This window comes from Camelus dromedarius, chromosome 7, assembly GCF_036321535.1.
Source record: "Camelus dromedarius isolate mCamDro1 chromosome 7, mCamDro1.pat, whole genome shotgun sequence".
Taxonomy (NCBI): domain Eukaryota; kingdom Metazoa; phylum Chordata; class Mammalia; order Artiodactyla; family Camelidae; genus Camelus; species Camelus dromedarius.
Genome location: NC_087442.1, coordinates 15,832,254 through 15,845,262, shown reverse-complemented (window position 1 = coordinate 15,845,262; position 13,009 = coordinate 15,832,254). Strand labels below are relative to the sequence as shown.

Here is a 13,009-nt window from a genome sequence, read left to right as displayed (position 1 = left end):
GCTGGGCTTACTTACCCATTTGCAGTCAACAGATGGCTCCATTATGAATAAAGGATCTGAGATGGCCTTACTCATGTCTGGCATCTCAGCTGGGATAGCAGGAGCAGCTGGAGGCTGGCTAGGCTTCTCTTCCCCTGGTCTTTCATCCCCAAGAAGGCTGGCTTGGATTTCCTTACATGATGTCTCAGGGCAGTAAAAAAAAAAAAAAGCCAAAACCAAGAGTGGAAGCAGCAGGGCCTCTCAAATGCTAGGCTTGGAATGCACCTAACATCATTCCAGTGTACTTTTTTGGTCCAAGCAAGTCATAAGTCCCACCCAGATTCAGTGTGGCGGATGATTATATAATGGCTTGAATTCAGGGATGTGGGTGGTGGTTACTCGGTGGGTGGTCAACAGAGAGACATAGAAGGAAAGATAGGCATTCCAGATGGATAAAACAGCAGGTGCACAGATACGTGGTACAAGAAAGCATATTGTACTTGGGAGATAACAAATAGTTCAGAGTGGTTAGAGTAAAGGGCATGTGAGGAAGAATAAGGGTGAGGAGGTTGAAGAAGGGGCTGAATCAGATCAGGAAGTGGCAAGAATGCCTTGCTAAGAAGTTTCAAATATTATTCTTGGAACTAGGTCATTGAGAAATTTTGATTAGGGCAAACACACAATATGATTTGTGTATTTGGAAATCACTTTAGGGGCTATAGGGGTCCACAGGAAGGGGTGAGATGGAAATCAGAAGACCAGTAGGAAGGCTATTGTAAAATACCAAGTATAAGAAGATGAGACTTGAAGGGAACAATGGCATAGGGGCAGAGAGGAGAAAAGGGGCTCTAGAAATATTTACAAGCAGGATGAACAGTATTTGGCAATTGAAGGAAGAATATGGAATGAATCCCAGGTTTCTGGCTTTGGCAACTGTGAGGATACAGGTGGTTGAGTTTTATGAAAAAAGTGCTCATTTAAGTTTTGGATTAATTGATTTTGAGATGACTGTGTGACAATCAATAGAGGTGTGAGGTAGACAAGTTGGATATACAAATCTGAATCCTGAGAGAGAAGGAACTGATTAAAGATATAAATACAGAATTCATCAGCAAACAAGTGGTAGTATGAGGCTATAGATTTCCCAGAAGCATGTAGAATGAATGGAGTAGAGGCTGGAAATGACCAAAAGGGAAGAGCTACATTTAATGATGAGAGAGGAAGAGAAATTCATACAGGAAATGTAAAAAGAAGAACTCTAAAGATAGGAGTTTCCAGGAGGGGTGGTGCCCCACAAGTCAAGGGAGAAAAGAATTTCGAAGGTATCAGAAAAGCACCTGTGGGGTTTGACAGTTGATCACTGGTGACCAGATAAAGAGCAGTTTTAGAGTAGTTATGATGCCAATGTGCCAATTACTATGGATTGAAGGAACCTTTGAGAGAATGCTTATAAGGGGGAGTTGCAGGAGGTTAAAGAGTTCCTTCCTAGAAAGTGAAGTGATCTACCAAGAGGGAAGTGTGTGGGTTTAAAGAATGTATGAGGGGGAAGGCTCATAATAGTTGTGCTGAGAAAGAAAATCTTTGAATGCCACTTCCTGCCAAGTTTCTGCTCAATATTCTTCTTACTTTCACACTAAACTTCAGAAAAAAATCCCTTTGCCTTTTCATTCTCTCTTTCCCTTCACTCTTTTAAACCTCTTTCCTTGTAATCTGGCATTTGTCTCTATATAACAATGACTCAAAAAAAAAATCACCAGTGACTTTTGTGTTCCACCTAATGTACGTGTGTCACTCAATATTATTTGTTCAAAAGAATGACTATGCTCGCTATTCCTAACAACATACTCTGTGATTTAATCCAAATTATTTAATTGTGATTTCTAACGGTGAAATGGGAATATAACATCTATTTTCTCCCAATATCAGTGAAACACTGGAGGAGTTGATAGTGAAGTTGTAAGGCACATGGAACATCTCTGAGATAAGTAGCTATAATTATTGTCTCTCTAGTAGATTGTTTCAGGGATTAAGTGAGATAGAGTAATAGTAGTAACAACATTATGATGTAAAATTCTTAATAAATATCTGGAAAATGATAGCAAATGGTAATGACCATATTTTAGTTCGAAAATTAGCAAATAAAACTTAGCAAGTGAAAATAGAAGGTCTAGTTATTTGGGCATGTTTGGTTAGAAAAACATTTGGTGTTTATGAATTGATATGTTTGGAAATTGCTTCAAAATAATCTCCCATGTTAGGGATAGGGTACAGGAATTGACTATGCTATGGAAGCTGAATGTTCATTATTCTAATTTTGTATACACGTGAAATTTTTGTAATAAAAAGTTATGGTTTCTTCACTGTATGCAACTATGTTGATGCAATACACTCGGTATATTGAAGTGTAATGAAAATTTAGTTCGTAACAGATTAAATGGCTTTTTGTTTAGACACCTTATACCCCACTCCACTCCCCAAAGTCAGGAGGTATCCAAGGGAGATTTAATTTGAAATGGACATAATTATTTGGGTTTACAAATTTTATAATATTATAAGTGGGTGTCATTTCAATAACTAATCTCATAAATTTTTTTTCTGTTCCATCAAACCAACTTTAGTAGTCATCATTAGAAACAAACTACAAGTCCCAGGATGCACTGCGCGATTAACGTCAAATCGAGGACTTGGCGTCTCCGAACTGGTTGCCTTCGCCTTATTTGAACGGGAATAATCCCGGCGAAAATTGACGTCCGTGGCTCAGAGCAGATTTTCGAATATTTGTACGCCTGGGTCGGTCGAGCGCGCAGCTCGGAGGGGACAGCGTGATACCTTTCTGATCAGGCGTCGCTCCGGGCAGCCTCACCCTTTCCTGGGGCTTCCGTGCGGCAGGAGGGCGCCGTTAGTGCGCCTCCAAGATGGCTACGCTGTTGGCGGTAAATTCGGGTAGGTGCGGCGGGGGCAGAAGGCAAACTGTGGGCGAGGTGGTGATCTGTTCTTCAGGGAGACACCTGGGTTGTGAGGTTCCTCGGGGTCCAGGCCTGCGCTTTGGCATTGTGGCCGCCTTCCCTTAGCTTTCAGCCTGGAGTCCCGCCCCTCCTCAGTTTGAATGGCGCGCGTCGGCGTTGCGGCTCCAGCCCTAGAGTTGGGGTTTGAGGGTCGAGGCAAGGAGGCTTGGTCCATTGGAACCGGGCGTGCAGTTCTTGCAGCCCAGGGCCGAGCCTGGTCCCTTCTGTTCCCCACCCCATTATGTGTTTGTGGTCCGGATTCCGGCAAGATAGACAAGCATCCGGCAATGCGGCCACAGGACCCGAGAAAGAAATTTTTTCAGTCATGAGCTCAGGCTGAAAGCTGGCACCTCAAAATAGGCATCGGGGCCCCTTATGAAGGTTAGGGGGTCCTGCAGGAAGCGAGATCCCTTTGTTATGAAGCCTGCAATCCGGAAGGTGGCCGAGGAGTGCCATGATTCCTAGCTCTGCAGGTGTGGCCCGTCCCTGGATGCTCCTGTACCTTTGGAGCGGATCTGCGGGGCGGAGCAGAATCTAGAAGGTAGTAAAGGAACTCTGGAAGGTTTGGATTGGGTCTTCGTTTGGCAATTCTCAATCTGGGGCGGTACTGCACCCCCTGGGGCGTTTGAAAGAGTAGGTGCATTTTGATTGTCACAATTCCTGGGATCCACTGCTGGTGCCTAGTGGGCTGGCCAGGGATGCCAGAAGTGCTGCAGCGACCCGAGCGTTCCTGAAAATGAATTTCCTGCTCAGAATGTCAGTGCCTGATTAAGATGTCCTAAGCTTCATGGGCATTTAAGGGCAAATCTGTGTGGTAAATGCTTGTAGAGAATCTCACTCAGGAGGACTTTTTCCTGGGCGCCTTTTCTTTCCGTTTCTATGCAGTCTTTTTTGGATGGGGCAGGGGGCGGGTGCTGGTTTGTTCTTTCGACACGACTGATATTTTTGAAAAATTGTCTAAATCTGAGTTGTGCAAATCAAGCCATTTCAGAAACACAATGATAAATTATTTTGTTATAATGAAGGATTATGTTTATTGAGCATATGCTTTTCCCCAGGTTCTGGACTAAGAGTTGTACTTTCATCTCATTTAGTCCCTTTTATACACCTATGGGGTAGTTGCTTTTAAGTACTCCATTTTACAGATTTGGAAATAGAGGCTTAGAGTGGTTAAGTAACTTCTTCAAGGTTATACAGCTAATAATTTGAAGCTAGTCTTTGATACTTATTTCTACATGCCCCTCCTTAAGCACAACCTAATTCATTTCATTACATAAAATTTAATATATCTGAATGTTAGTAATGAAGTTACTTCTTTAATATTGCTGTCTTGCCTTTCCACCCAAATGTAAACTAAGACAAGACTTGCATGTTATATGAAAGGTTAAATACTTTTCTTTAGTACATACTTATCCTAAGTTACTATCATTAAACAAACCATTGAAGGAAAAGGAGTTGCCAACAGCTGCAAAGAATATACATTGTACAATAAGGCCTTGTGGCAGGCTTGTTTAATTGGCCACATAAAAAGGAAAGATTTGTAAAAGCCAAGAGTCAGAATTTGTTTTTAATTACATGTCCTGGGAAGCAACCCAAATGAATGAATGAATAAACAATGTAGTCTTTAGATATAATGGAATGTTATTCAGTCTTAAAAAGGAAATCCAATCCTGTGCTGCAAAATGAATGAAGCTTGAAGACATTCTGCTAAGTGGATTAAGTCAGTAACAAAAAGACAGATATTGTATGATTCTACTTATATGATGTATTGAAAGTAGTCACATTCATAGAAACAAAGAATGTTGGTTGCCAGAGGTTAGAGGGAGTGGAAAATGGAGAGTTGTTGTTTAATGGGTACAGAATTTCAGTTTTCCAAGATGAAAGAGTTCTGGAGGTCTCTTGTACAACTATGTGAATGCCCTTAGCACTATTGAGCTGCACATTTCAAAATGTTTAAGATGGCAAATTTTATGTTATGTGCTTTTTTACCACAATTCAAAAAAAAAAAATTAAACATGACAGAGTTGTAGAAGGGGAGAAAAATAGAGGTTGTAGAGTTCTAAGTCCTATGCTCAAGTTTCAGCTGAAGGATTTACTAGTACTGTGACCTGTATCATCCGGGCTGAGTAGACCTATGGCTTATTTGTAAGCAGCCTTTAACGTTGACTGTCCTTGGATGGCTGGCGGGGCATCCTGTCCTGTTCACAGCAGTGACTATTTCAGGCCTTTTCCACGCTCATCAAATCTTTAACCTCCAATTGATCCCTCATTGTCCTAATCACAGAGAAAATAGAAGCCAACGGGCACAAACTCTTTTTTTCACCTTCAAACCTACAAACTGAAATATATCTGCACTCTTTGAGTCAGTTTCCCTATGTCTTCCTGTCTAAGGTGAATCCGACCCTTTATGCCCTTCTCCCTATTACCCCCTACCTTTCTTTTAAATTTACCTCTCTTTCTTTCTCCTTTTCCTTCAGTTAATCTCCCATCTTTATCTTGATCTCATGCCTCACTGCAATTACTGTCCTCTTGCTTCTTTCCACAATTCAGCCTTTCAGAGATTCATCAGTATTCACTGACTTCATTTTCTTACCTCCTCTTCCTCCACTCACTCTAGTCTGTTCCCATCCTGCTAAACAGCTCTCAAGGTTTACATGCTTTTCTGTTTCACTGAATCCAGCAGACATTTAAAATCTTTATCTTACTTGATCTTTTAGTCTGATCTAAAGACCAGAATCTTTAACATGGGCTCGTAAGTCCTGCAAGCTGTGTCAGAGGCCTCCCTTGCCAAAACCTTCTCGGTGCTCTAGCTCTCTTGGCCTTCCCGGGTCTTTGAGAGTGCAGTGTTCCCTCTTGCCATGGGGACCTACATGCTGTCCTCTTTTCCAGAAATGTTTGTTTACCGCCTCCCACTCCCAGTTTTATCCTTCAAATTTCAGCCCAGTCATCACTTGCTCAGTGAATGCTTCCCTTCCCTGACCTCCCTGGCTAGGCCAAATTCACCTGTTATATGATCTTTGCCCTGGGTACTTCTCCATCATAGCACTTAACAAATTGGATATTGCACTTTTGTATGACTGTGTTGTAAATGTGCTTCCTCACTATACTGTGAGCTTACCCACACCTAATACATGATAGATGTGTGAATAAATGGGATTTGCTGGAGGTACCCTCAACGTTTAGGAAAATAAGTGTATTTCTCAAACAAATCACTATGTTAAAAATACATATTTAGTAATTTGTAAAACATTATAGCCTCCTTTTATTTGTAATCAGTAACAGGAAGATATTTACCAAAATTAGTCATATCAAAGACAAACTGAAGTTAAAGCTTTGTCATCATCATCTTCTGTCTGTTATGTGTAATGTCAATGATGGACTCAGGAGGCTGGTATACTTGGGGGGTTTTTTGTGTAGATTTTTGACCTGTTGTTGGGTTCCTCCCCAGAAAAGGGAAAAAATGGAATTTTCTGTAGAACTCACTGAGCTTACTCAACCTAAGTATGTATAGTGCAAAGAATTTTTTTCAGAGATTCTATTAAGTGTTACTTACACAGACAGTATACTTTTGTTAACTCTTTGTCAAATTTTTAAAATACCTCTGGTAAGGCAAGTTTCAAATATGCCTGAGTCATTTTCATAACTTTCCTTTATACCCTTTGCCAATCAGTTACCAGTTCTGACTCTACCAACAGTCCTTGCCTTTCTGTTTTGCTTCCCTCATCCTGGTTTAGGTTCCGTCACTTCACGAGCAGCCTACCCTACCCGTCATCCTTGGTACCTGACGCTGCCTGTTCTAGTTAGTCCTTCATCACACCAGTGTCCAATTTCATTTTGTCATCCACTACTTGAAACTTTCCCATTTACTAATAGAAAAAATTTCATCTTGGCCTAGAATCCAAGGCTCTATCCTTTGCAGCTGGAAAGAGCCAAGAAAATGATCTCTAGGGAAGTCAGCTAGTCACCATCCAACTAGCACCTCACAGGCAGTCACCAGGATCCAGGGTTGGGTCCTCATTTTAGCAGGCCCAGAACTCTGATACTTGTTAGTGTATCCAGAGTTTATTAGATCCCAGTAAGTGATTTTCTCTAATCAGACTCAGAAAAGAGAGATATATAAACCAGTATGCCAATTTATTGATGTTTAGTGGGAAGTGTGTCTGCATGAGTACTCATACGTTTTTTCGTCAACACATTTTCTACTCTGGGAATTTATATAACAAGTTACATTTTTTTATCAGAAGATTGACAAGTATAGGATTAAAGCAGGAGAAGCAAAGCAGGGAGTAGGATGATCGCTCTCTGTGTGAGGGCTAACTGATGATTCCCATTCTCCCATGTCCCCACACCAAAGACCTGACGCATAACTTCCTGCCCTGTCCTTCAGATTAGGTTGGTTTCTTTCTTTTACACGTGCTCATAGCACTCTGTACTTCTCCATCATACCTTTTATTAGACTGGTGGTTGTGTTTTGAATTCTGCATTTAATGCCTGTCTTTCTTGTCAGTCTAAGTTCCATGAGGCCTGAGATCCTGTCTGTCTTGCTTGGTGTGTTGTCCTTGGTACATAGAAGGCGCTCAGTAAATGTTTGTTGAGTGAATGAATGATCCAGCTTGACTAGTTTAGTCTATCCTCTCCCTGCACATCCCTTCTTTTTTTTTTTAAATATTAATAACCAAACTTTTATGAACTATTACTACAAAGGACTTAAGCAAGAGGGAGCATAAAGTTTAGTGATCTTTTAGTAAACATTTTTAGCATACCAGTCTTTGTAACCAGATATTTTTTAAAAAAATCAAACTTATAAATACCATTGCTTTGTATTCAACTGGTGTACACAAAAATAGGATAATAAATGGAAATACATGTTCTTTATAGCATTTCCACAGAAAGTGTTCATATTTTTCATGACAGTCAAATCATTTAGCAGTTACATATGCTACATTAACTAAAACGCAGGTATTCTTTATTGCACATTTCAAAGTTGTAAGGAGGCTCTGGCTTACGAGGTGATTTTTATTTTGGGGGGGTGATTTTTAAAATTGTTTGGCTTAAAAGCACATACTGCCCGGGCAGCTTAGTTCTAAAAACAAAACTTTTATGGGCTCTGTTTTAAAGCCTGTGAACAGTCCTGGCTGGTGCTCTGAGAGGCAGAGGGGGCTCATCTCTAGAGCCAGAAGGCGGTAAGTCCCTTGGAGCAGAACCTGCACATCCCTTCGGGAAAAAAAAAAAAACAAAACCCAAAATTGCCGAGTACTTTGCCTTCTTCTGACAACGTTGTTCATAAGATTGTAATGCATTTAATTAGGTTACAGTTATCTTGCATGTCATTCTGACTGTCCTGGTAACTTTAGTGGGATTTGTGTTTTCTCAGATAGCAGTTAAACGTGTTTGCAAACCACCCTTTACGGTTTAAGCTATACTTAATTCTAGGATTCATCTGTTGAGTGAGTGAGTGGTTTTGACTAGTTTCTCTTTCAGAGTCTTTGTAAACACATGGGATACTATATCTGGTTGTTTGCAAACAGAAACCTTGGGCTTCAGGGTCATGTTTTTCAAACCATGCTCAGTAGCACATACCAAAAGCTCTGTGATACCCATTGTTATTATCTTTACAAAGAAAATGTGACCCTTTTTATATGAGTTTACAAAAGAATTCCATATTTCTGTTTTAAAAAAACTAATTCAAAATTCAAAATTGAAATATAGTTGATTTACAATGTTGTGTTAGTCTCAGGTGTACAGCAAAGTTATTCATTCAGTTATACATACATATATATCTTCTTTTTCAGATTTTTTTCCATTATAGGTTATTACAAAATATCTATGCTGTTTTTTTTATAGCTAGTGTCCCAGCCATAATAAAGTACTTATTTTCTCAGCTTCTAAGTTTTACAAAATCTGATTTTTTCCTACTATTTCTGCTTTTTCATTTGAATGATAGGGAGGGAAGGAAAGGCAGTTACATTTATTGAATGCCTGTGATATGCCAAGACACTGTATTGTTTTACCTAGTTTCTCTCATTTAATCCATTCAACCCTGTGAAGCCAATGGTGTCCCTATTTTATATATAAGGAACTGAAGTTTAAAGACGTTATTTTCTCACTCCATGTCACACAGCTAATAAAGTGGCAAAACCAGGTTCGGCTGATATTTCAATTTAAAGTCAGTATTTATTTTATATTAAGTTAGATAAAATGACATTTATATTATTGCTTGTGAATTTTAATATTCTTTTATGTCAACATGTGGTTTATGTGTAACATATATAACTTCTTATATTTAAAAGTAGCTGTGATATGTTTTATTTGATGATGGTTTTATTTATTTTTTTCTTTAAGCTGCTAGTCTGTGGGGTCCTTACAAAGACATTTGGCAAACTGTGGGAAATGCTCTTTGGAGAAGACAACCTGAAGCTGTCCACCTTCTTGACATGATTTTGAAGAAACACAAACCTGACTTCATCTCATTGTTCAGAAACCCAGTAGGAAATTTTCTTTTTTCTTCTTGGATTTGCTTTTTTTCTTTAAAGATTGAAGGAGCAAGTAAACTCTTCATGCATATAAATGAAATATGTTATTTGTTCTAGTCCATTAATTGAGGTTTTTTCCAAAAATGGAATTTTTCCTGGGAGCAATTATTAACTTCTTAATGTTCACCACAGAAGTTAGTAATTGTGTTTATCTCTAGCTAGGTGATATCTAAATAACACTTGACTAAGATTTAGACAGGTCAGTGTATTCCAGAAACATGAATCTCCTTAGAATTTCTGACTTATAGTTAATATATGTAAGCTTAGTAGGATTGATTATTTTATTCATTTCCAGGTACACTTCAACATTTTAACTCTTCACAATGTTATGTAGGTTGTGTTAGCTGAACTAATTAATTCTTACATATTGTTAGTTACTGCATCCTGATACACTTTTCAACCAGTAATAGAGTACTTCAGTGGAAGGAATTCGTATTTGGAAACTCCTTTCCCTGCTGTTTGAAAGTTTTTTTAATAGACTAACAAGACTATCTAAGAACTATTTATGGGTTTGTTTTATCAGAAAAGGCTCTTTGCTTCTTTGCTATTTTGCTTTTTTAAAAAAAAACTATTTTTTAGTAGAAAGAGCCATAGCCTGGGAACCACTTGAATTGAGTTCCGGTCTTGGCTCTACCACTAAAGAGCTGTATGACCACAGGCAAGTCACCTGACTTGGACATCAGTTTTCCCTTATGTTAGTAGAGGAGTTGGATTAATTGACTATATGGCCTTTTTCAAGGTTTAAATACCTTGATTTTGTGATCCATCAAGTGAATCATCCCTATACTCTATGTTATTTACACCAAGTAAGCCTTTTTGTGATTAAGACTACATTTTAAAATAACATATTAATAAACTATCATTAGCCCTACTAATTCAAAAATTCATTTCCATTTCTTATTTCCCATTTGAAGACTTTATTGTTTTTATATTTATTAAATATATAATTGGCATTTTGTAGTTCAGAGTTTAACAGAAGTGGTTATTGAGAAGGTAATAATGGTATAAAAAGTTAAAGATGATATAAAATGTTACCTCGTAAGGTTCTAATTGTAGATTATCTGATAAGAAATACTCCTGTTTGTCATGTTACCAGGCTGCTTTATGAATAAACTTCTCTGGGTAACATTTTAATACCTTATGTCCATTATGCTATTTTCATTATGTGATCCTATTAATTTATTTTTATCATTGTAGCCAAAAAATGTTCAACAACATGAGAAGGTTCAGAAAGCCAGTACAGAGGGAGTTGCCATCCAGGGTCAACAAGGAACCCGACTTCTTCCTGAACAGCTCATTAAAGAGGCCTTTATCCTCAGTGACCTTTTTGATATTGGAGAATTGGCAGCTGTTGAACTTCTCCTTGCTGGTAGGTTGACATTTAACTGAATCTATGGTAAGGCAGGACATAAATATACAATTATTTACTTATAATTTGGAATATTGTGTCATTTGGATTCCAGAATAGTTTCTAAGGATGTAGTTTATTTGATATTCAAAATATTTCCTTTTGTTTACCTTTGACCAGTGGGAAAGCTTTAGTTTAGTGATCAGAGTTGTTAAAGGAAATCTGTTTTAAGATCAACTTTTTCATGGTAATTGACTAGCAAAGAATAACTGGCTGCATCTCAGAAGTTTTATAGCACAAAGCCATTACTGTCATATAATGAGTAAGAAGGGAAAGTCACTGCTCTTTTTAGGGGGTTGATTTAGATAATGGATAGGTAAAGAATAAGATAATTTCAATAATACTGAGTTCTAGGAAGAAAATAAAACAAGATGATGGGATATAGAGAGATGGGGCTGTGTTTTTGGGGGCGGGGGTTGGGGACTGTAAGTAAGGTATTTAGGGAAGGCCTCTCTGAGACTGGGGCATTTGACCTGAGACCTGCATGACAACAAGATGCCAGAGTTGTTGGGAAAAGATGTTCCAGGGAGAATGGACAGCTTGAGGTGAGAACAAAGGCATGCTGAAGGTTACAAAGACCACTGGCCGGAACATCAGGAACGAGGAGGAGAGTGAAGGAAGACAGGCCGGAGCAAGAGTTAGATTATAGTCTTGCAGGCCATGAAAATTATTTGGATTTCATTCTAATTGCAATGGGAAGTTGTTAGCAGAGGCTTTAAGCAGAAGAGTTACAGAATCTGGAATAACTGAAATTATTTCTCTGGCTGCTATTTAGAGAAGAAATTAAAATTTCCACAAAATATGCAGTTCATTGCAATTATAACAGAGGAACCATGGGAAGAAGCCAGGTAGAAATTTTAACTGGATGAAAGTCTGATATGTCTAAAGATATCATGTGGCTACCAAAATCCTTTTTGACCTAAGGCTGCATTAAAAGAAGTGTGATATTGAGGGTGCCTAAAGTTGTTTTCCTATCCTGTAATGCAGATGTTAACTGGACATGCTAGTTTGAGTTTAACTCAAAATTTCATTTAACAAACATTTATTCTATGCATATTATGGGCTGGGCATTGTGTTAAGACTCTAGGGATATAAAGATGAATAAAACCTCAGCTAGAATAAAGGAGCTCATAGTCTAGTTATTGAGAAAGAAATGGAAAGCAGTAATTATGACACTGTAAGTGCATTAATGCAAGGTTTAGTGATGGTCCAGAGGAGAAGCATTTAAATTGACCTTGTATTGCACAGAGAAGTCCTCAAAGATCATGAGGCTTAAGGTAGTTGTTGAAAAATGAATAGGCATATGTCAGGTGGAATAGGTGTGCACTCAGGAGGACAAAGGGCGTCCAGGCAGAAGAAATCGCCTGTGCGGAGGTGTGAGGCAGTGACATGAATGTGGGGACCAGAAGGGAGTAGAGTGGAGGAGTGATTGGGCTAAGGGGGAAAAAAAGCCATAGAAAATGAAACTGAAACTGTAGGCAAGGTATTTTTGAAAAGACAAAGTAGAACTTATTTAAAGGAGAGCAGTTAAAAAGGCGAATAAAAGTTGAAACATAAAGTGTTATTTAATTTTTAGAGAAGACTCTAGGGGAAGAAACTTCCAAATATTTGAAAGATTTCATGTGAAAGAGAATAAAACAACGAGTGGGTGTTTGAAGTAGAGGACCCTTAGAGCCCCTAAGAAATGTGATTTTTTTTGGACTGAACATAGACTTAGTGATTTTTGTCTCAGCCTAAACATGTGTTTATTTACTAAATTATTTCTCAACTTCCTTTTCTAGGAGAGCACCAACAGCCTCATTTTCCTGGCCTCACCAGAGGATTAGTAGCTGTTCTTTTATACTGGGATGGAAAGCGATGCATTGCAAATTCCCTGAAAGCCTTGATACAGTCTCGACGAGGAAAGACATGGACCCTTGAACTCAGGTCTGTTTGCGTCTTAGGATTTCAGAGTTGTTTTTAATCAGAAATTGCTTAAAGAATAATAATTTTAGAATCAAAAATTTCTTCTTATTATACATTGAGTGATAAATACTCCCTTATTCTGCCAAGAATGATAGAACAGTTTAAACCTGCTTTATTTT

General features: G+C 38.5%; 1 protein-coding gene across 1 annotated transcript in view; it reads left to right on the top strand.

Moving 5' to 3' along the window:
• Nucleotides 1-2,782: 2,782 nt before the first annotated feature.
• Nucleotides 2,783-13,009, top strand: part of NUP205 (nucleoporin 205) — a 65,909-nt gene continuing 55,682 nt past the window's right edge. The window contains exons 1-4 of the mRNA XM_031455440.2: nt 2,783-2,922; nt 9,327-9,469; nt 10,715-10,886; nt 12,707-12,851. Of these exons, the coding sequence (XP_031311300.2) occupies nt 2,895-2,922; nt 9,327-9,469; nt 10,715-10,886; nt 12,707-12,851 (488 nt within the window). The 5' untranslated portion in view covers nt 2,783-2,894. The remainder of the gene's footprint in view (nt 2,923-9,326; nt 9,470-10,714; nt 10,887-12,706; nt 12,852-13,009) is intronic.